At 41.8% G+C, this 24,768-nt stretch overlaps 1 protein-coding gene across 4 annotated transcripts; it reads left to right on the plus strand.

Annotated features, from left to right (window-relative positions):
* Nucleotides 1-3,253: 3,253 nt before the first annotated feature.
* LOC109900284 (kinesin light chain 1) lies at nt 3,254-24,426 on the plus strand. 4 transcript variants are annotated; one of them, XM_020495977.2, is made up of 15 exons: nt 3,254-3,384; nt 9,128-9,188; nt 9,892-10,171; nt 11,104-11,343; nt 12,318-12,393; nt 12,734-12,962; nt 13,830-13,917; nt 14,125-14,226; nt 14,370-14,543; nt 14,895-14,994; nt 15,240-15,286; nt 15,445-15,524; nt 16,351-16,459; nt 18,862-19,026; nt 21,929-24,426. In XM_020495977.2, exons 3-15 carry the CDS (start codon nt 9,893-9,895, stop codon nt 22,040-22,042), a joined length of 1,803 nt encoding a protein of 600 aa, XP_020351566.1. In that variant the 5' UTR covers nt 3,254-3,384; nt 9,128-9,188; nt 9,892; the 3' UTR covers nt 22,043-24,426. The 4 variants fall into 4 exon arrangements, with proteins under 4 accessions (XP_020351566.1, XP_031693219.1, XP_020351563.1 ...); XM_031837359.1 differs by having other exon boundaries at nt 15,457-15,524; XM_020495974.2 differs by lacking the exon at nt 3,254-3,384 and adding an exon at nt 7,296-7,430.
* Nucleotides 24,427-24,768: the final 342 nt, after the last annotated feature.

Below are 24,768 nucleotides of genomic sequence, written 5' to 3' on the forward strand. Positions count from 1 at the left end.
GATTGAATTAGTCAGTGTCATATCTCAGGGGTGCACAATTATCTTCACAGCGCTTACAACCTTTAAAAGTCTAAGATGGTCATACCATGGATCACTTAGCTATTTGAGTTTACATTTTAGGACCCCTTTTAGGTATCAAAAAGATATCTAGAAAAAATGATTTGATCAAATATTGAATTTGGCCTTTACTACTAATACCTCAAATGCATTGAATACACATCCATAAATGGTAAAAGAGAATTAAAAAAATGGATAATAAATGAATGTTTTGAAGTGTCTGTCCTATGTCTAGAAGATATAAGAAAGCTCAGGAAATATTTTTTTACCTTCAGACAAGTCCCGTCATCGTGTTCGTGAGAGTCTCCCCTTTCCATAGAGTGGTCATAATAGTAGCCAAATTAATAGACTCTACAGACATTTCGTGAGAGAACTGATTTTCGAGATGTCTCATGGTCTGACAAACAGCTGTAGCTCGGCCATCTTCCACCGCAGATGCGGAAGGCCTCCGTAGCCAGATGCAGTAGATTGAGATGCAGCCCATGCAAAATAGCTCTAGCTTAAACTGACAGATTTTGATGTTTTTTTTGTGTTACTTAGATTGACGCACAGGTGCGTCAATAGACTGAAGGATTCTAATTTCCGATTTCTCCAATTGATTTATTAATGTTGTTAAAAGGCTATAGAAAACAAGTCCACAAACATGATTAACCTGCTCTGATAAAAGGCAAAGGCCAGAATACATAATGACCCTTGAGGACCTGAGTCCCATATTTGTAGTTTGCTTGTTACCTTCTTATCCTGTGCAGCTTCGTCTATGGAATAGAACTTGTGGTTTGTGTGTTTTCTGGAAGTCTGACACACAAAACAGACAGGCTGTTTATCCTCCAGACAGAAGAGCTTCCCACTGGGCACAGATGTCTTTTATGAGTGAGATCTGGCCAAGAGGGCAATGTCTATTCCATGTTGGTTCAATGTAATTTCATTGAAAGGATGTGGAAACAATGTTGATTCAACCATTGTGTGACCAGTGGGTTGAGTTTCTTACTGTGCAGACTGTCGCGCAACTCTTCTGAAGCTCTCTGACCTCCCTCCTGTAAGAAGGCCTCACACAGGTTTTTATTTTAACCAGGTTACATGGATGTTCGTGTCTTGATGATCCACTCCTGCAAACTGGACACTCCTCACACTCATTCACTTTCCAGTATTCCTGCAGACAGATTTTACAGAAGCTGTGTCTACATGACAGGAGGACAGGATCCTTGAAGATGTCACAGCACACAGGACAGGAGAGATCCTCTGGGAGAAACAGTCTGGAAGCCATTTTCTCACTCAGTCACACTCGCCTCTTGTGTCAGTAATGCCCTAAGAAAGGAGGTTACTTTTAAAGACTTACCCTTGTTTAGTAGCAGAGCTATATTGACAGTTTTAGTAATTTCTCCTCCAGTAACTACGCTGAAATGTTGACATTAATGAGTCATGGGTCTGGTGTCAGCTAGCCTAGTGGTTAGTGCGCTGGGCCAGTAACCGAAAGGTTGCTGGTTTGAATACCCGAGCTGACAAGGTGGAAAAAAATCTGTCCATGTGCCCTTGATCAAGGCACTTAACCCTAATTTGCACCGTACTACTATGGCTGACCATGTAAAACAACACATTTCACTGCACCTATCATATATACACTGAGTGTATAAAACATCTATCCATGACATAGACTGACCAGGTGAAAGCTATGATCCCTTATTGATGTCACCTGTTAAATCCATTTTAATCCGTGTAGATGAAGGGCAGGAGACAGGTTAAAGAAGGATTTTAAACCTTGAGATAATTGCGACATGGATCGTGTATGTGTGCCATTCAGAGGGTGAATGGGCAAGACAAAATATTTAAGTGCCTTTGAACGGGGTATGGTAGTAGGTGCCAGGTGCAGAGGTTTGAGTGTGTCAAACTGCAACACTGCTGGGTTTTTCACACTCAATGTGTGTATCAAGAATGGCCAACCTGACACAACTGTGGGAAGCATTGGAGTCAACATGGGCCAGCATCCTTGTGGAACCCTTTCGACACCTTGTAGAGTCCATGTCCTGACGAATTAAAGCTGTTCTGAGGGCAAAAGTGGTGCAACTCAATATTAGGAAGGTGTTCCTAATGTTTTGTACACTCCGTGTATATACAGTACGTAAGTCCTTTGTTGAAAACATCGGTCAAATAGACACCAGTAGAATAGAGCTAAATGTTAGTGCTGCAATGAGTTTTACTTCCTGTAATATGACTTTCTTGACTATTACCTGTGTATGATTGGAGGATCTTTGCAGTGTAAGACATACAATAGCATGGAGTTCTGAGAGAACAGAGTAAATGAACCAGTATGTGAGTCAGCTGTATTTTACTGTGCTGTGATGTACTTTACCCTGTACAGATCAGGTGAGTGCTGTATTTCCTGAGTTTTTTAAATGCAGGTGTTTGAGGAGTGGAGCTTTGAATGAAGAAGGAATCTCCATAAGGAACACAAATACTTCTATTATCCACAAGATTATGCTACAGGGACAATTCATGTTTAATGCAACAATGAACAGCAAATAGGCAGATGGAACATTGCTCTTTTTTAATCTACTTGAATGTGGTATGGAATAACAAGGACTGCATTTAAAAAATATATGTTTATATATTTTTTTTTATCCAGGAAGTCCCATTGAGGTCAGAAGACCTCTTTTATGAGTGAGATCTGGCCAAGAGGGCAGCTCAATAAAAATCACACATGTATCATACACAGCACAGTAACATAACTTTGCATACAAGTTCTGAATAATGTCTGTTATTTAAATGAGTTTGTATACTGTTTCATCTGTGCAGATGTTACGCATGTGGATCTGGTGGATCTCTTATTGATTAGGATATACTGAATAAGATTTGATAAACATATATACATAATGTTAAGAAAAAGTGATTCATTAAAACTAACTTGTACATTTTAAGGAGTGAGATGAGAGGCTAATATAAAAGTATGTTGTCGTATATTCAGTAGATCAATTGATAGAGGCTGTATAGGTAAGCATTACAATGTTAGTATACAAATAATATACAAATAATAACCCCAAAGGTTTCCCACTTTGAACCCCAAATTGTTCATTTTTTCCTAGAGGGCATTATTTGTATCCTACGAGATATTTCATTCAAATTCAACGTACCTATATGGGGGGGGGGGGGGAATACGGGGCTGAGTTTGTGTGCACTTTGAATCCAGGGCGAATTTGAGCACGTAGCCGGAGTTTTGCCGGACGATATACGCTATCGATTGGATGTTTTCCACAGCACTAAAGCGATGTCAAAGAGACAACACCGACGATACTCAGTGTCTTTAGTCGAAAGGAATCCACTCCACATTTGGGGGTAAGTGAATGTAGGCTACTTTGGCGTACCGGTAACACGTCGTTATGTGAATGATATGCATGAAATTCTCTAGAAATAAAATGACATTTTCAGTAAGCATTCAGGTATAATGCATTAAAAGGCCTACTTGTCAGGAGCAACATATTATGACCACTTTATAATGACTTATAATCATCTCAATGATCTGCTAAATAACAGCCAGTTTGGTTGAGAAATGTATTCATAGTGAGACACAACGCAAGCCTTGTTATAAAACATTACAGTTGAAGTCGGACGTTTACATACACTTAGATTGGAGTCATTAAACTCGTTTTTCAACCACTCCACACATTTCTTGATAACAAACTATAGTTTTGGCAAGTCGTTTAGGACATCTACTTTGTGCATGACACAAGTAAATTTTCCAACAATTGTTTACAGACAGTTTATTTCACTTATAGTTCATTGCATCACAATTCCAATGGGTCAGAAGTGTACATACACTAAGTTGACTGTGCCTTTAAACAGCTTGGAAAATTCCAGAAAATTATGTAATGGTTTTAGAAGCCTCTGATAGGCTAATTGACATCATTTGAGTCAATTAGAGGTGTACCCGTGGATGTATTTCAAGGCCTACCTTCAAACTCAGTGACTCTTTGCTTGAAATCATGGGAACATCAAAAGAAATCAGCCAAGACCTCAGAAAAAAATTGTAGACCTCTACAAGTCTGGTTAATCTTTGGGAGCAATTTCCAAACACCTGAAGGTACCACGTTCATCTGTACAATCAATAGTACGCAAGTATAAACACCATGGGACCACGCAGCCGTCATACCACTCAGGAAGGAGATGCGTTCTGTCTCCTAGAGATGAACGTACTTTGGTGCGAAATGTGCAAATCAATCCCAGAGCAACAGCAAAGGACCTTGTGAAGATGCTGGAGGAAACAGGTACAAGAGTATCCATATCCACAGTAAAACGAGCTCTATATCGACATAACCTGAAAGGCCACTCAGCAAGGAAGAAGCCACTGCTCCAAAACCGCCATAAAAAAAGCCAGACTACAGTTTGCAACTGCACATGGGGACAAAGATCGTACTTTTTGGAGAAATGTCCTCTGTTCTGATGAAACAAAAATAGAACTGTTTGGCGATAATGACCATCGTTATGTTTGGAGGAAAAATGGGGAGGCTTGCAAATTGAAGAACACCATCCCAACCGTGAAGGATGGGGGTGGCAGCATCATGTTGTGGGGGTGCTTTTTGCTAGAGGAGGGACTGGTGCACTTCACAAAATAGATGGCATCATGAGAATGAAAAATTATGTGGATATATTGAAGAAACATCTCAAGACATCAGTTAGGAAGTTAAAGCGTGGTTGCAAATGGGTCTTCCAAATGGACATTGACCCCAAGCATACTTCTGAAGTTGTGGCAAAATTGCTTAAGGACAACAAAGTCAAGGTATTGGAGTGGCCATCACAAAGCCCTGACCTCAATCCTATAGAAAATGTGTGGGCAGAACTGAAAAGGCATGTGTGAGCAAGGAGGCCTACAAACCTGACTCAGTTACACCAGCTCTTTTCAAGACCAATGGGCCAAAATTCACCCAACTTATTGTGTGAAGCTTGTGGAAGGCTTCCTGAAAGTTTGACCCAAGTTAAACAATTTAAAGGCAATGCTACCAAATACTAATTGAGTGTATGCAAACTTCTAACCCACTGGGAATGTGATGAAAGACATAAAAGCTTAAATAAATAATTTTCTCTAGTATTATTCTGACATTTCAAATTCTTAAAATAAAGTGGTGATCCTAACTGACCCAAGACAGGGAATTTTTATTAGGATTAAATGTCAAGAATTGTGGAAAAACTGAGTTTAAATGTACTTGGCTAAGGTGTATGTAAACCTCCGACTTCAACTGTATAACAAGTTATAAACCATTTTACCTGGATAAAGTATTACCATATTTTAAAAGTATCAATATCTGATACAGGAAATAATATTCTGACAATATACAAATAGAAAGATACATATAGATCTATTCAAATAACCAAGTATTATTCAATTCACTTCATCCCTGTTTTATATGCAGAAATTAAAGCCAAAATATGTCTTTCTATTTGCCACCATAATATTACAAGTATTTCATTGACATTGCAAATAGACTATACAGTGTACAACACATAGCCTACATCAGGGATTCACAAACCTGTTCCTGAGAGCTACCCTCCTGTATGTTTTCGCTCCAACCCCAGTTGTACTTACCTGGTTCAGCTTATCAACTAGCTAATTATTAGAATCAGGTGAGCTAGATTGGGGTTGGAGTGAAAACCTACTATATCTCTCCAGGAACAGGATTGCAGAGCTCTTCTCTACATTCTAGTAGCTTCCTGGCAGAAGTACCTTTTTAGGAGATGCTTACAGTGAACAACAGTGGTAAAGATCTCTTTCACCACTGTTTTCATTGCATGTTCATTGAGTTAGCAACATTATTGGTTAGGTAAGGTGTCAAGGCACCTGTGTACAGTTTATATTATTCACAGTGGAACCTGGACATAAAATATAATTTGTTTGACAGTAGTAAAATGAACCCTCTCCCCAACATATTCACATTACTTTTCATAATAACTTGCTATGACTTCCTGTGTAATGCATGCATCTACTTCTGAGTTCCATTTATTCTGTACCATTGGGGAGAAAGAGTGGGTTGAGAACCAGAAATCAGAATATTTGGTTCAATATTGAACAAGGTTACCAAAAAGTGCACGGTGAATAAGGAATCATTTGTGGGATAGCTATCTCCTCTAAACGAGGTTGGTGAATCTTTGTGTGTTTACCAATGTAGCAGGTCTGATTAAATCCCTGTCACTCCATTCATTCAACCACCTCAAAGACAATTGGTGTACCCTTTTGTATGAGTCAAATAACTGTCTTTAGGCCAACACATAGCAGTGATCTAAGTGCCACACTATGATTGTACTAACCTAAATTATATTTGTGCTGTTTCACCAAATGAGTAAATTAATATAAACAATTGACCTTCATTGTTCATTCGAGGCTTACAGAATGAAACCAGTATAAAGATGTGAGACAAGACACTGAGTGTGCCCCTGATGGGCATATGTATATGTTTTATTTAACCTTTATTTAACCAACCCTTGAGGTTTTGAGGATCACCTGGCGAGATGTCAGCAGGAAGTAGTCAGCGTGTACACATAACACAAGCGCACAATATAATACATTAAATACAATTACAATGGTCAATGACATTTTCTTCTATCAGAGCTTTAAACTCAGGCAGCGACACTCTCTCCTCCAGTTTTAAAATATTTTGTAGCTCGTATGAAATGTATAAGGCTCCGATCCCGACTTAAGAATTTATGCCTTTCCTACGCACTTCTCACTATTTGGTATTCAGACTTACCTTATTTGGCTGTGCAGGTGTGGCTACCTTGCGCGTTCTGAATACATTTCATTCAACCGCCGAAAACCCTCCCACTTCCTGGCCAAATGATTTTTAATTAAATGGGGTTTTCAGTATATTTACCTTAAACCATCCCTTTTAATGCGGTACACCTTTTAGTTTGAATTTTGTCGACGCGCTAGAATATATTGAGAGTGCAGGTTCAGAATAATAGGGATCAATTGAAGAAAACCGTCGAAATATATGCATATTCGTCTCTGTTTCAGTATCAATTGGTAGAGAAAAAATGATGTCGATTATTTAGGTTTAGTAAGGTATTTATGAATCATTAAAAAAAATGTTTCGAGAGCCTTTACTCATGAAAGAAATTTACACTTTCAAATCTTCAACCCATGTTAAGGTTGGAAGATTATTGTACATATAATTATAATATTGCCTGCACTATCCATGAAACTGTCTGATGACGTGACCTAGTATTGCGCCATAGGTCGGTTTCAAACTGTTACGGCTTGGTCTGCGCTCCACTCCATTACGATTTAATCAGCCTACATTTTTTTAAATATATATATTATCAACTGTTACTAATGATCCTCAGCAACAAGTACATGGCCATGCCGTCGTTTACAGAGGAAGCAAATGAAGGTAAATGAAACAATATTAAATAATAATGTAGGCCAACTGAAGGGAACTAACAGTAAATTGGTATTTTAATTTGTTTGGTTATTAGGCCTACTGATTGTCAATACTGATATTTAACATGATATAAATAGGAGACAGAGAAAGTCAGGGTAGCCTATAATGAAGACATTCGAGAATGCCCATCATTGCAAGTTAAAAGGCCATACAATTTAAATGCTGCATAATGGTACAGGATTTCATAAACTTTACTGCTTCAGTTTGCTGCCATATGACTGGTTTCGCATTCCCTTATCCAAACGGATTACTCATTTATTACCTAGCTCTTATCAACTTGTAAACGACAGTGCATGGAGAATGGTGTAATTTATATCGGAAGTAGATTATTTTTCCACTTGGAACGGGTTTGTTCGCTAGACCTTATTCTGTAGACACTGCTCCGCCACGCCTACATTTATTCCATCTTCACTCAAAACGAATAGCGGGTGAATAGCATGCTATTCTCATGCCTAAATTCAAGTGACAAACGTTATGTTGTGTAACTAACATACTGTATCCGTTATATCGCAACCAACCATTCTGTCAAATGCGTTGTACATCAGTTGTACAGCCTGAGTATGCACAGAGCTTTTCTCTCGAAGGCAGTTAGTTGCCTTGAACGTCACACGGTAGGTAGTTTGAGCCCTCCACTGTGCCTCAAGCCCAGGAGCACTCCCACTCATTCAAGAGGCGGTGTCCAGCTGTCCTAGTAACAGTTGGCATGGAACTCTTTGTTTTGGTGACTAATGGGCTATAGCCTAGAAACAGAGAAGACAATGTTATCTATTAGCCACCATGACTCTTACAATGGACTTCCGCTAACATTCTGGCACAGAGCAGCACCAGGATACTGTGGCTGTGGGATGTCACATCTATAAATGATGATAGCTCTATGTGTATTTATATCACAGTTAGCCACATGAGGATATTCATTTTTTTATAATGTGTCTGGATTGGCTTCAATATGTGTTATCTCATATTTAATTCCATTGGTCCCATAAATTATACAGGGTGTATATTAATCAATAATGTCTCAGGTATGTCTTTCACTAAATTCCACTGATCTTATAGGACAATGAATAACAATGTATTCCATCCACGGTAATCAAATAGGACAGCATTTCATTTGCAGACTGCACATCCCTCCTCTTATGAAATGTCTGTAGCAGCACCCTTCTCCGTCTCCACACAACCCCCCCCCCCCCCCCCCCCCTATTATGATGGACTCAAACCTCTGCCCCCAAATCATACTGGGAGGGGTTGTATAATGAGGGGGTCAGGCCATTGTTGTGGCCCGTCCACGGTGCCCATTCACAAAAGCATTCCTTGGGGTTAGCCAGCGACCCCTCTGCAGGGGGTCAGGGTACTATGGGAATATCTAATTTTAGCTGCGAACGAGACCGGGGTGAGCTTGAGATGATGAGTTTGGGACTCTGTGGGAGTTTGTGAGTGAGAGTCCATGGCTCTAAGTTTGAGAGAGAGAGAGACAGAGAGTGCTTGTGTGTGTGTGTGTTGTATTAGTATATGCACAATGTTTCATTGCCGATCCAAATACTGTATTTAATTGGGTGTTTGTTAGTGCCATTTTAGTTTGTTGTCTTACTCATAGGGTGTGGCTAAGCTGTGGACAAATCTTTCATCACACTACTTCATTGTACTTACAGTGCCTCACATCAACACAGGATTAGGATCAGCGTCTCTCTGTCTCCCAATTCTCAATTTAAGGTAGGTTTAATAAAATATACTGCTGTTTTCAAGTTAAACTAAATACCCGGCTCTTGTTAACACGTTTATGATTAATTTGTGTGTTCTCGCAGCAAAGAGAATGTCATTTTACTGATTGACAACACAAGGGGAAAATAAAGAAGACTGTAGAATAACTACTGCCAAAATGAACTCTGATCATCTTACATTACACTTGGTGTGATAACAGAGCTTCCTGGATTGATCATGTACAGCACTAACAGCCAACTGTTTTACATCAGGGGTATCAGCACAATATCAGCACAGCATGCTGCACTCTCCTGGGTCCAAATGACATTGGGAAAAATATTTGACTGTATTACAAATAAATAACAAATGCCACACATCATCATCATCACCAGGAAATTAAATGATTTTGTGTCTGCCTTTCTCTCACAGATTGTTACCCAGGTGAGTGCAACATGCTGTGCAGTGTGCATAAAATACTGAATCTGTAGTTAATGAATTGACATGGATTTCCCACAGATTTCACTCACCTGGTGTCCCAGGTCAGAATCAGTCCCAGATAAGAGGGGAAGGATGAAAACCAGCAGTGCTGCAGCCCTCGAAGCCCAGAGAAAATGGGGTTCTTCTACACAATCTATTTCTAATTTAATTGAATTAGGACCTAATCCCTATTTTTTTTCGCCATGTCCTCTCTTCCCCACCCTCCATCCCTCCCCAGGATGTATGAAAACGCACCCGCCTTGGTGGCACCACAGAGGGTCTTGGGTGATCGTAGGACAACTCAGGAGGAGATGCTGGGCCAGACCAGGCAGGTGATCCAGGGGATGGAGGCCCTGAGACTAGAGCACCACTCTCTCCTGGAGGGCCTACTGGGGAGCCTGCACTGCCTGGAGGTGGAGGGGAGCCAGAACCACGAGGAGACCAGCCCTGCCCAGGAGAAGGCCAGGGCCATCCGCCGCTCGCTGGACACCCTAGAGCTTGGGCTGGGCGAAGCGCAGGTCAGATACATTGAATTGTAATCATTGCAATTTGCAGATGAAGAACAGATGCTGCTGATGTAATAAATGTCTGCAGGGCAAAAACATTCTTGACATTTGTAGGATATCTCTTGTGTAGAAAAGTAAAATTCTTTATTCAATTAGTTTGTTTATACATGTGGCAGGAATAGAAAATGCACAAACACGTTGTGGCTGTAGCAGCCTATGTGGGTGATGTGCAGGTCAGATGTCTATGGTACATTATATGCCAAAACTCTTAAGTTAATGTTTCAGTCTCTTAGTCAAAATCATATGTGGGACTGCACTCAGATTTTGGATCAACAATATATGTTTCTCATTCTTTGTCTATCTTAACATTTGTGAGGAGGAGAACGCGTTTTTCAATTTGTAGCTAGCCACTGTGTTTCCTGTTTCACTTCTGTTTTGCCTGATGGACCTGACCGAGGTCAGAGGTTAAGGGTACTGCTTGTGGCAGCTGGGGTAAGCTTTCTTTAGCTTAGAGCAATTTGCATAGTATTGTCAGTATGTATCAAGTTAGGGTTGAGGTCATGTCATGGGAGGTCAGATGACACTTACTTGATGTCAGCCACAGTAATGCAGCATTCAAAACTACTGGGAACTGGGACCTCAAAAATCTCTGACTTCCGACTTCAGTGCGTTCAAGACAACTAGGAACTCTGGAAAAACTAGTTTTGGCCTCTTTCCGACTTTCCAACCTAAAGATACCTGACGTCATGATTTTACCTCTTATTTTTCTGATTTCCCAGTTGTCTTGAACAAACCATAAGGCAAGACATGGTAAGAAAAACCTATGCAGTTTCAGGTTAAAGGCCTATCTGGGTTATCCCCCATAGAATTATGAGAACGGACATTCCCATGCAAGTGTGATGGGTGGACTGGCAATAATTATTTTCCTACCTCCCCTTCCCTAGGTCTTGCTGGCACTGTCGGCCCACCTTAGCATGGTGGAGGCGGAGAAGCAGAAGCTGCGTGCTCAGGTGAGGCAGCTGTGCCAGGAGAACCAGTGGCTGCGGGACGAGCTGGCCAGGGCACAGTGGAGGCTGCAGGAGAGCGAGCAGAGTGTGGCGCAGCTGGAGGAGGAGAGGAAGCACCTGGAGTTCATGAGCTGCCTCCGGCGATATGATGACGACGGCGATGACCTTTCGTCCCCCGTGAGTCAATAGTCACCGCCACATTTGGATTCTCTTTTTTTTCATCATAGTTTATTTAGAGATCTTCAAGTGATTTCAAGTAAAGCATAAATACATTTTATCAGATCAAAAACAAACTTACAGGCATTAATCCACCCCATTTAGCCATCAGGAATTGTAAAAAAAGAAATATGTATATTGCTAGACTAGTATAAACTTGCTCTCTCAGCATTAATTAAAAAAAAATATGAACCTTTTTTTAACTAGGCAAGTCAGTTAAGAACAAATTCTTATTTACAATGACAACCTACTCAGGCCAAACCCAGATAACACACCTCTGGGACTCCCAAACACAGCCAGATGTGCCTGGATTTGAACCAGGGATTGCAGTGACATGTCTTTCACTGAGATGCAGTGCCTTAGACCACTGCGCTACTCGGGAGCCACTGGGATTTAAGTCCCTACAGACAGCAACATTTCCTAGATCATGTTTGAGAACTTTATACTCAAATGCAGGTCAGACAATATGATTAATGGTTTTTGGTGGCAGCAGTGGGATCCATGCTATAACAGAAGGCACAGAAGAAGCCAGAGTTTCTGTCAAGGTACTAAAGAGGAGACTTTTGGAGACAAGCATGGATTCAACAGTGCCACAGAATGTGTGAATGCATGCCAAGCCAACAACTTTTGGTTCCCAGAACAATTAATCAATGTTACAGATAGCATTCTAGCATCTCTAACAACTTATTTTCTCGCAAAACCATTCCAGGACAGTCCAAAAAATTGTAGGGTGATGACATGAACAGGGACGTTTTTCTTCCACATTGTCAATGTATCCAGAACATGAATCACCTGATATGTTCCCATAAGGTTTTGTTGGGCTTTCTTCTCAGTCAGACAGGAGTGGGAACTTAACCTCATGTTCTAGGAACAATTCTTGTTAGCTGTGTGTGCGCTAACGATAGTGATAATACAACACTAGCTTTACTCACCAGGAAGAGATGGATTCCAGCAAGGAGACACTTGATGACCTCTTCCGCAATGACGAAGAGGAGAACCAGGGCCATGGCAGTAAGCACTGGGTGGGCAGGGGATTAGAGACCGGGATTATTACCGTAATCTAAACTAGAATCGTATTCAGTATCAGAATTGCCTACTATGTAGCTTTCAAACATTCTCTGGCACAGTGAAACACTAACAGTAACAGCAATGATAGTCACAAAATAACGACAATAGTACAATTACTAATTGTTGTAATGGTGGTGGTGGTATTATTTTGTCAGTGGCACAAATTATTTGTTGCATGTATTAGAAGCTAGCAAGCTAGTATTACTAGCTAGTAAACTAGCGGTAGAGATAATGGTCACAGTTTCTATGTCATTAAATAAGGTAGACTCCATATTCCCTTCAGTTCAGCAGCACAGTAGCAATGTGGCGATGGCTGCCGCCAACCAGGGTGGCTACGAGATTCCAGACCGTCTGCGTACGCTCCACAACCTAGTGATCCAGTACGCCTCGCAGGGTCGCTACGAGGTGGCCGTGCCTCTCTGCAAACAGGCCCTGGAGGACCTGGAGAAGACCTCCGGACATGAGCACCCAGATGTAGCCACCATGCTTAACATTCTGGCCCTAGTCTACAGGTGAGCCCCGCGGGATGCCGGAGAATATGATGACGGACCACAGGAACGATCCTGCGTTATATTCAGTTATGTTCTCCGATGAGATATTGTTCCACCAGTTTGATAAGAGTAAGACGGGAACAGTGTTTGTAATGGAAAGAATCTGATCAGAGACCATAAAACATATCATAGTGATGACAGCATAGGCCTATTGTCTTTATTACACCGAAGTTATGTATCCTTCAATGAGTGCTCTTATGGTCTTCCAGTCATATATGACTAAATATGAATATCAATATTTTCTTATTTTTCCCAAAACGAATTGGTCAACGTTATGGTACCATCGATTTAGGATTATGTTACTTTTGAATAGACAACAGCTGACATGAGCTAAGTAATTGATCCAGTTTTGTGCATTCCTCATGTAGGGGGCACCTAGCTTTCCCACAGATGGCAATGGGCTAGCAGGTTCTAAACTTCAAAGAAGCAGTGGCTGCCAATAGAGTAAAAATATCAGGTGTCAAATGTCAGTGTTGAAGCACATTATGATGCAGGAAGTTTATAAGGACATGGGCTCCGCCTTTTTTGGAATAGCTGCCAGGCGCAAATGTTTGTTTTTTCTTCTGTCTGTATGATTTAGTGTGGAAATCCTACCTGCCAGCCACACCATTTCATTCAAAGCACGATCCACCAACTCTGCAGCCCAATCCCAGCCTAATGTTTGACAGTGAAAGCATTCGGGTTTAACATGATAAATAGTCAGTTACTCTTCTCACATGATGGGAACCATTGTTGTTGTTGAAAACAGCCAAGATCTGGCAACCCTAACCCTGGTTTTACCCTGAGGTTGCCGTGGCGATACCCTAGTAACCACCCCTCTCCTTCCAGGGACCAGAATAAGTGCAAAGAGGCAGCAAACCTTCTCAACGACTCGCTAGCGGTACGGGAGAGGACCCTTGGCAGGGACCACCCGGCGGTGAGTGTATGACCATCACTTTGTGTCTATGTGTGTGTATGACCATAACTTTGTGTTTGTCCCTGACGCCACTGTTGTGTTGCTCCCATACCTGCTTCCCCTTCCAATCCTAAGGCTGACAGCTACTAGTCACTGTAGCTGTCATTGACCTAGCGGCTGTGTGAGTGTCACTGACCCTGTGTCTAATGTCCCCTACCCTCCTCTCAGGTGGCTGCTACACTCAACAACCTGGCTGTGCTTTATGGGAAGAGTGGGAGGTACAAAGACGCCGAGCCACTGTGTAAACGAGCGCTGGAGATTAGGGAGAAGGTGGGTCACTAGGTGTCTGTCTGTCTGTCTGTCTGTCTGTCTGTCTGTCTGTCTGTCTGTCTGTCTGTCTGCCTGCCTGCCTGCCTGCCTGCCTTATCTAAATAGCTCATCCTACCCTAAACTCCTAACCCTTGTTGATTTAGATACTGGGTAAGGAGCATCCTGACGTGGCCAAGCAGCTGAACAACCTGGCCTTGCTGTGCCAGAACCAGGGGAAATATGGAGAGGTGGAGCAGCACTACCAACGGGCCCTGGACATCTACCAGACTAGGCTTAGCCCCGACGACCCCAACATGGCTAAAACCAAGAACAAGCTGGTGAGAGTCTGGTATCCTTTCCACACTACTGAGCTGAGCTGAGTTTTAATGGTCTGGCTTGGTTAAGCATCCGTCACAGTTGATAGAAGTGTGCTGGAATGATGAAAGGAAAATACCGGGACACTAGCATCTAGTCCCAAACAGTGCCTGGGCTAGAACTCCATTTTGAAAGACCATAAAAATCCTACAATGTGATTTTCTGGATTTTTTTTCTCATTATGTCTGTCATAGTTGAAGAGTACCTATGATGAAAATTACAGGCCTCTCTCATCTTTTTAAGTGGGAGAACTTGCACAATTGGTGGCTGACTAAATACTTTTTTGCCCCACTGTATCTCCCTTCCTCTCTTAGGCCTCCTGTTACCTAAAGCAGGGGAAGTTTAAACAAGCAGAAGTGCTGTTCAAAGATATCCTAACCCATGCCCACGAGAAGGCCAGTGGCTATACAAATGGTAAGGACCCATCTTTTACATCTTCCATCCAGGTTTTTATTTTGAAAAAAGTATGGAAAATGCCTCTAGTTCCCAGCCATACCTGGGTTGAAATAGTACTTTAACTCTTTCAAATCCTTGAGGTGTGCTGTGTTTCGCTTAGCCTGCATGCTGGATGGGTGGGTTTGCACTTTGGGGGCTATTCTATTGGTTCCATTACACCAGTTAACTTGTCTGTCTGTCTGTGTATTTATCTGTCGATACAGGGGAGGTCAAGTCCATCTGGATGCAGGCAGAGGAGAGGGAGGAACAGGTGAGCAAACTCAGCCCCTCATATTTGATCAAATCTCATTTCACCTACTACAACCATAGTAAACAATCTGCCCACACTGGACTATAACCTGCACAGCAACCAATGCTCCAACCAACTGAGCCATTATTCACCATTCTCCTGTTGACCATGTTTAAAAGTGTGCTCCTCAGGGCAGACAGAGAGAAGGCCTGTCTATAGGAGATCAAGGTAGCTGGGACAGAACTCGCAAAGTGGACAGGTCAGTCATCTCCATGCTCCGGGTGACATTTCCACTAGGTACAGCTCTAGGATCAGCTTCCCCTCCCCTAATACCAACCTTAACCATTAGTGGGGAAAATACTAAACTGACTCAAGATCAGCATCTAGAGACAACTTTACCAAGAAGTCGTTCCTATATCGTATTTTTGTCTCTACCTTCTTGCCCTATGTGTTGTCTGTGCCCAAGAAACCCTGTTTTGTGCTGCTACCATGTTGTGTTGCTGCCATGTTGTGTTGCTACCATGTTGTCTTGTCATGTGTTGCTGCCATGCCATGTTGTTTTCTTAGGTCTCTCTTTATGTAGTGTTGTCTCTCTTGTCGTGATGTGTGTTTTGTCCTATTTTTTTATTAAATAAAATTTAAAAAAAAATCCCAGCCCCCGTCCCCGCAGGAGGCCTTTTGCCTTTTGGTAGACCTTCATTGTAAACAAGATTTGCCTAGTAAAACATTTTTTTTTTAAGATTCACCATCTACCCAGTAGTTTTCTGACTGAGTATGCTGAATTTGTCCCTTGAGTCACTGATGTATGGTCAGTTTCTCATTCTCCCTCCCTATGGTTAAGGTAAGGAGTTGGGGCGGGAAAGCTGATCCTAGATCTGTGCCTAAGGCTGGGCAAATTCGTCCTACTCCATTAGGGTCGTATTAGGCATGAAATGAAAGAAAACAGGCCGAAACGGGGAAGGAATACCTGAAATTGTCCAACAAGAAAGACTTGTTTTAGTTTTCTGTTGCAAAAGGTTTTGTTATGGTGTACACTAATGAATATTACCTGGCTTACACAACCCCTGACCTTTGACCCCGTGCAGTGCCACCATTACCAACACCCTGAGGAACTTGGGAGCCCTCTACAGGCGACAGGGCAAACTGAAGGCAGCAGAGACAGTGGAGGCGGCGGCCATTCACACCCCTAAACAAGTGGGTTCGGTCTGCATTTAAAAAAATATATATATATTATTTAACTTAATATAATTGTTTTATTTAACTTTTATTATTATTTGTTTGATTTATTTTTACAGTTTAGATTTATTTTTAGGGAGAGAAAAAAAGGCAAGTGTTCAGTTATAGTATGGTCCACATGAATGTATTGTTCATAATGAAATTCCTATAAAAATCCAATCAGATTTTATTGGTCACATACACATGGTTAGCAGATGTTATTGCGAGTGTAGCAAAATGCTTTTGCTTCTAGATCCGACAGAGCAGGAGTATCTAACAGGTAATATCTAACAATTCCACAACAAAACCTAATATCTAACAAATTCCACAACAAAACCTAATACATACAATCTAGTAAAGGAATGGGATGAGAATATAGAAATATCAAATATATGGATGAGCAGTGACAGAGAGGCTAAGATGCAATAGATAGTAAAGAATAGATAGTGAAGTATACAGTATATACATATGAGATAAGTAATGTGAGATATGTAAACATTCTTAAAGTGACTAGTGTTCCATTTATTAAAATGGCCAATGATATCAAGTCTGTAGGTAGGCAGCCGCCTCTCTTTGCTAGCGGTGGCTGTTTAACAATCTGATGGCCTTGAGAGAGAAGCTGTTTTTCAATCTCTCTGTCCCAGCTTTGATGCACCTGTACTGACATAGCCTTTTGGATGGAAGCGGGATGAACAGGCAGTGGCTTGCTTGGTTATTGTCCTTGATGATCATTTTGCCTTCCTGTCTCATCGTTGTTGGTAATCAAGCCTACCACTGTTGTGTCGTCTGCAAACTTGATGATTGAGTTGGAGGCGTGGATGGCCACGCAGTCGTGGGTGAACAGGGAGTACAGGAGGGGGCTGAGAATGCACCCTTGTTGGGCCTCAGCGGAGTGGAGATGTTGTTTCCTACCTTCACCACCTGGGTGCGGCCCGTCAGGAAGTCCAGGATCCAGTTGCACAGGGTGGGGTCAAGACCCAGGGACTCAAGCTTAATGATGAGTTTGGAGGGTACTATGGTGTTGAATGCTGAGCTATATTCAATGGACAGCAATCTTACATAGGTATTCCTCTTGTCCAGATGGGATAGGGCAGTATGTAGTGTGATGGCGATTGCATCGTCTGTGGACCTATTGGGGCGGTAGGCAAATTTAAGTGGGTCTAAGGTGACAGGTGAGGTGATATGATCCTTGACTAGTCTCTCAAAGCACTTTATGATGACAGAAGTGAGTGTGACAGGGCGATGGTCATTTAATTCAGTTACCTTGGCCTCCATTGTTCCTGTCTTTGGTAGCGGTTCGCGTCGGTGGCACTGTATTGTCCTCAAAGCATGCAAAGAAGCTGTTTAATTTGTCTGGAAGCAAGACATCGATGTCCGCGACGGGGATGGTTTTCTTTTTGTAATCTGGAGGGAATAACTACACTGTTTGTATTCGGCCATATTCCGTGTTGCCTTGCCATGATTAAATGCGGTGGTACGTGCTTTCAGTTTTACGTGACTGCTGCCATCAATCCACGGCTTCTGGTTAAGGAAGGTTTTAATAGTCACAGTGGGTACAACATCTCCTATACCCTTCCTTATAAACTCGCTTGAGGAGTTAGCATATACGTCAATGCGGTTATCTGAGGCTACCCGGAACATATCCCAGTCCACGTGACCAAAGCAATCTTGAAGCGTGGATTCCAATTGGTCAGACCAGCGTTCGATAGACCTAAGCACGGGCGCTTCCTGTTTTAGTTTCTGTCAATAGGAGGGGAGTAACAAGATGGAATCATGGTTAGATTTGCCAAAAGGGGGGTGGGGGAGGGCCTTGTATGCATCACTGAAGTTAGAGTAGCAATGGTCGAGCGTGTTACTTGCTCATGTACTGCAATAGATATGATCGAATTTAGGTAGCCTTGTTCTCAAATAACCTTTGTTAAAATCCCCAGCTACAATAAATGCAGCATCAGGATATATGGTTTCCAATTTGCGTAAAGTCCAGTGAAGTTCCTTGATGGCCATCTTGGTATCCGCTTATAGGGCGATATACACGGCTGTGACAATAACGGAGGAGTTCTCTTGGGAGATAATGCGGTCGGCATTTGATTGTGAGGAATGATCATATACATACAACCGTAACCACTTACAAGTAGGAAATGAGTTCACCCGCAAGTTACTTATTAATACCAATGAAATGTGAAGGTTTAGGAAATACCTGGCCAGGGAATGGCCAGGATATGTTTATCCTCCCACAATTAGTAGTATTGCTGTGTGTTTCCATGTTGTAGGTGTTCATGAGATGCGTGTGTGTTTATGCATTTGTGTGTATGCATGCTTTTGAGTTTAGGCCCGCTCATGCAATCATGGGTTCATCTGTGTGTGCGTCTGTGTGTGTATAGAGCCAGAAGCGGTGTGTTCTAGCTGCCGAGGCCTCCAGCAACAGCACGGCCATGGATCACCAATGCAGCAGTAGTGAGAGCCTGACCTCTGAGGTGATCACAGTGAAGTACAACAGTGGCCTACATGGGGGAGAGGAGGTCAGCCGCAGTCTGGAATGGAATGGGGTGAGGAAGAGTACAATTCTCTACCGCTCAGGCTACGGCTACAGAGACTCATGAGCAAGGATGAAATAGTATATATGCATTCATCATCAATTGTCAGTTTTTGTCTGTCAAAAGTTCAACTCGAGTCAAGTTTTTTCGTGGTGAGGAAAGGCAGCTTATAGTAATGGCTGGAATGGAATAAATGGATTGGTATGAAACACATTAAACACGTGTTTGATACCATTCCATTCAATCTATTCCAGACATTTATTACTATGAGCTGTGCTGGCCTTCTAGGCAGAGTTCCTCTGTCCAGTGTCTGTGTTCTTTTGCCCATCTTAAACTTCTTTTTATTGGCCAGTCTGAGATATGGCTTTTTCTATACAACTCTGCCTAGAAGTCCAGCATCCCGGAGTCGCCTCTTCACTGTTGACGTTGAGACTGATGTTTTTCGGGTACTATTTAATGAAGCTGCCAGTTGAGGACCTGTGAGGCGTCTGTTTCTCAAACTAGACAATCTAATGTACTTGTCCTCTTGCTCAGTTGTACACCGGGGCCTCCAACTCCTCTTTCTATTCTGGTTAGAGCCAGTTTGCTCTGTTCTGTGAAGGGAGTAGTACACAGCGTTGTACAAGATCTTCAGTTCCTTGGCAATTTCTCGCATGGAATCTCCTTCATTTCTCAGAACAAGAATAGACTGACCAGTTTCAGAATAAAGTTCTTTGTTTCTGGACATTTTTAACCTGTAATCGAACCCACAAATGCTGATGCTCTAGATACTCAACTAGTCTAAAGAAAGTCAGTTTCATTGCTTCTTTAACCTCTAGCGTCGAGCAATCCCGTATCCGGGAGCGTAATTATAGCCTCAAGCTCATTACCATAACGCAACGTTAACTATTCATGAAAATCGCAAATGAAATGAAATAAATATATTGGCTCACAAGCTTAGCCTTTTGTTAACAACACTGTCATCTCAGATTTTCAAAATATGCTTTTCAATCATAGCTACACAAGCATTTGTGTAAGAGTATTGATAGCTAGCATAGCATTAAGCCTAGCATTCAGCAGGCAACATTTTCACAGAAACAAGAAAAGCATTCAAATAAAATAATTTACCTTTGAAGAACTTTGGATGTTTTCAATGAGGAGACTCTCAGTTAGATAGCAAATGTTCAGTTTTTCCAAAAATATTATTTGTGTAGGAGAAATTGCTCCGTTTTGTTCATCATGTTTGGCTAAGAAAAAACCCCGAAAATTCAGTCATTACAAAGCCAAACTTTTTTCAAAATTAACTCGATAATATCGACAGAAACATGGCAAACGTTGTTTAGAATCAATCCTCAAGGTGTTTTTCACATATCTATTCAATGATAAATTATTCGTGGCAGTTTGGTTTCTCCTCTGAACCAAATGGAAAATTGCACGCAGCTGGAGATTACGCAATAATTTTGACGGAGGACACCAAGCGGGCACCTGGTAAATGTAGTCTCTTATGGTCAATCTTCCAATGATATGCCTACAAATACGTCACAATGCTACAGACACCTTGGGGAAACGACAGAAAGTGTAGGCTCATTCCTGGCGCATTCACAGCCATATAAGGAGACATTGGAACACAGCGCCTTCAGAATCTGGGGCATTTCCTGTTTGAAATGTCATCTTGGTTTCGCCTGTAGCATCAGTTCTGTGGCACTCACAGATAATATATTTGCAGTTTTGGAAACATCAGAGTGTTTTCTTTCCAAAGCTGTCAATTATATGCATAGTCGAGCATCTTTTCGTGACAAAATATCTTGTTTAAAACGGGAACGTTTTTTTATCCATAAATTAAAAGAGCGCCCCCTATATCCAAGAAGTTAATCAGCAAAACAGTTTTCAGCTGTGCTAACATAATTGCAAAGGGTTTTCTAATGATCAATTAGCCTTTTAAAATTATAAACTTGGATTAGCTAACACAACGTGCCATTGAAACACAGGAGTGATTGTTGCTGATAATGGGCCTCTGTACGCCTATGTAGATATTCCATTAAAAATCAGCCGTTTCCAGCTACAATGGTCATTTACAACATTAACAATGTCTACACTGTATTGCTGATCAATTTGATGTTATTTTAATGGACAATTTTTTTTGGATATTTCTAAGTGACCCCAAACTTTTGAACTGTAGTGTAGGTATTACAGACTCAGTCAGGGAGAGGTCGAAAATGTCAGTGAAGAGAGCAGTGGCTTGTTGTGTCATTTTAAAATCGGGGGACGGGCTCATTGTAATGGCTGGAACATAATTAATATAATGGTATCAAACACATTCATTTCATTAATTCCATTCCAGCTCTACTATGAACTGCTCTCCCTTCAACTGCTCTAATTTTGCTATTTGGTTTAAATCCAGATCGTCCTGCTTAGGCTGTGTTTACAAAGGCAGCGAAATTCTGATCTGTTTTTCACTAATTGGTCTTTTGATCAGCTGTGAAAAAATCTGATGTGATTGGTCAAAAGATCAATTAGTGGAAAAAATATCAGAATTGGGCAGCCTGTGAAAACGCTTAGTCTATAAAAGTATGTGCTGCAGTTGATTGCCTACAGTGTGACTGTATAGCCCTACCCAGAGTATGCATGAGTGTATATGTACATGTATACAGACAATTGGGCCTGTGTGTGTAATTGGGGAGGACAGGCTCGTGGTAATGACTGGAGTGGAATGGTATCAAACACATGGTTTACTGCCATTCCATTCGCTCCGTTTCAGCCATTATTATGAGCCGTCCTCCCCTCAGCAGCCCCGACTGGTGTGTGTGTTTGTGTCTGTATGAGCATGTGCGTGTGGTGTGTGAGCATGTGCATACATACATGTGTATGAGCAGTTGCATGCATACATGTGGGTGAGCATGTGTGTGTAACCCTCCCTTGCTCTCTCTCCCCGTAGGATGACCGTGGCTCCCTGAAGAGAAGCAGCTCCTTCAGTAAGCTGCGAGCCTCCATCCGACGGAGCAGCGAGAAGCTCGTCCGCCGGCTGAAGGGGGACAAAAACCCTGGCTAACCAGTCCCATGTCTGACTAGGCTTCACAGTTCACACCCTTGCCACAACAGAGGGCGGGGCAGTGGGCATGTATGGGGCACCAAGGCCCAGGCCTCAATTTAACAATGCCTAACCCCTAACCCCCAGGCACTTGTAGATCTGAAAGCATTGGATAGGTATAAACAATATACAAGCTAGTGGGGAAAAAAGCAGGGCCATATTACTAAATGCAATACTTTCTGAAATACAGTCATTATGCGCCTAGGCTGTGGTTGTTTCAAACAGAACCCCATTGTCTTACATCAGATAGCATAATTTGTGTTTGCACTGATCGGTAGAGGGACTAACAGTCGAAGAAGTAGGAGTGGCGCCACCTGTTGAAAGACAATGACTGAATCCTAGCCCTTAGCTCCCATTTGTTGGTACTCTTTTGATTCCCTTTCAACATGACTGGACTGAACAACGCTGTAGATGGAACGCTTGGCCATTACCGTCCCAACCCTAAAGCCTTGTGAGATTCTGATACAGTACCATCACCTTATTCTATGCCAGCCATATTTGCACCACCTGGGTATTGGTAATGTAATGGTAGCTCAAGCTTGTTTGCTTTTCTAGTCCTTCCCTATCATAAAGTACCCATTGGCAGAAGCTATAGTAGGGATGGCTTCAAACTATTGAGATGCGCCCTTTGATTGTGTAGCAAATGGGAGAACTGTAAAACTCACTCCTTAACCTGAAGTGTCACTCCTTGCGCCATTGGAAAAGTCCTTTTCAATAGTGCCACGGGTTAGAACACTTCAGGAGGGAGGTCACGTGTGTTTGCGGGGCAGAGGTCCTGAGTTGGAAGTCTCGATATGAGTCGATCAAGGGGAAGCGGTACTCGCTAAGCAAGCAGCGTGACGTCCTTTATATATGTCGTAGACATGACTTGGCTCAAGCTACTGACATTCTCAACCCCTTCATTTACGTTTCATTTAATGTCTTGTTTATATGTGAACATTTCTCTGTAAAAACTGTAGAAAAGTAGAGAATTTCACATCGTAGTTGCATTTAAATATAAACACAGAGTATACCAAACATTAGGAACAACTTCCTAATATTGAGTTGCACCCCCCTTTTGCCCTCAGAACAGCCTCAGTTTGTCTGGGCATGGACTATACAAGGTGTCGAAAGCGTTCCACAGGGATGCTGGCCCATGTTGACTCCCATGCTTCACACAGTTGTGTCAAGTTGGCTGGATGTCCTTTGGGTGGTGGACCATTCTTGATACATACGGGAAACTGTTGAGCGTGAAAAAACCCAGCAGTGTTGCAGTTCTTGACACAAACCGGTGCACTTGGCACCTACTACCATACCCCGTTTAAACAAACTTAAATCTTTTGTCTTGCCAATTCACCCTCTGAATGGCACACATACACAATCCATGTCCCTATTGTCTCAAGGCTTAAAATATTTCTTTAACTGGTTTCCTCCCCTTCATCTACACTGATTGAAGTGGATTTAACAAGTGACATCAATAAGGGATCATAGTTTTCACATGGATTTACCTGGTCAGTCTGTCATGGAGAGATCAAATCAATCACGTTCACAGATATCTCATTCAAGGTAAACGCTGCAGATGTGAGCTCAATTGGAATCAACCGTTAAGCGTCAAGCAGGCGGTAATGCTTAAGATTGAAACCTGGCCTTAAAGGAAAAATCCACTGAAAAACTATATTTTGGTATTTTTTTAATTAGTCCACTGTTAATACAGTCCCAAAATGTTTTGCATGTCAGCAGTCAAGTTTTTTGGACTAACTCAGGGCACACAGGTCAAAGAGGTGTGCCCAATCACAAGAATGTTTGAGGGTTTTATTTTAAGAAACCTAATGCAAATGGTAAATCTAAGTGCTGGCATAGTGCTATAGGTCCAGGGGTGTGTCAGAAATATTTGAGCTATTTTCACAGCAGTTATGAACACAATAGTTGGCAGAAGGCCGAAAGGGCTGGGTTTTGATAAATAAACAGGTTTTAGGTGTAATGTGGGCTTAGCGGCTCACTGGCCAATCAAGGCATTCCATGGCTTAATACCTCATGCATTTTTCGCAAATTCTGTATATTATTGCGTTGTCATCAACTCCAATTCGGCTAGGGGCACAGAATATTCTCATCCTAGTCCATTGTGGATTGATACTACAGTTTATTAAATAGCATAGGCAACAGTAACTAGTGATAGCAACAGTATTAAAAAAAATCCACTGTTTGCTCAATATCTTTGGAGTGTTGACAGTCAAGATTGTTGTAATTAGCTTCAATGAGTATAGGCCTTTATGCATCGCACTTATCCGCAAATAAAAAATAATAGTCTCCCGTAAATTGTATTGTATGTGTGAGGCATGTTCTCAATAAACAAGATATAGCCTTGGCCTACTGTCGATACAGCGTTAAAGTACTGAAAATGTTGAATAGCCTGTGTTTGGAGGAGCGAGTCTTTGGCAACTGGACAAGAGGTGGTCTTTGGAAATGGATACACGCCATATGTTATGCACTGCAGGTAGGCCTATGTTAATTGTGAATATTGGCAAAAGTCACAAGTATACATTTTAGAAATGTTTTATGGATAGGCTCTTTGGCTAATACATGGCCGGGATAAGAAAAATACAGTAGACACATTGCTGTTGAAACAGCTTTCGTTATACTACGGTAAGGGTGGCCTACTATAGGGGCTTGTTTTTTTTTAATCAAATGAAATGGAAAACAAGCCATTG

The sequence above is a fragment of the Oncorhynchus kisutch genome, linkage group LG12 (genome assembly GCF_002021735.2).
Source record: "Oncorhynchus kisutch isolate 150728-3 linkage group LG12, Okis_V2, whole genome shotgun sequence".
NCBI classification, from domain to species: Eukaryota; Metazoa; Chordata; class Actinopteri; order Salmoniformes; family Salmonidae; genus Oncorhynchus; species Oncorhynchus kisutch.

What these genes read in the sequence shown, in the direction of transcription:
- LOC109900284 (XM_020495974.2), top strand. Translation starts at nt 7,373, where the DNA reads ATGATCCTCAGCAACAAGTACATGGCCATGCCGTCGTTTACAGAGGAA. An exon ending in TTGGGCTGGGCGAAGCGCAG is followed by an intron (nt 10,172 to 11,103) that starts GTCAGATACATT and finishes CCCCTTCCCTAG; the next exon opens with GTCTTGCTGGCACTGTCGGC. An exon ending in AGAACTCGCAAAGTGGACAG is followed by an intron (nt 15,525 to 16,350) that starts GTCAGTCATCTC and finishes GACCCCGTGCAG; the next exon opens with TGCCACCATTACCAACACCC.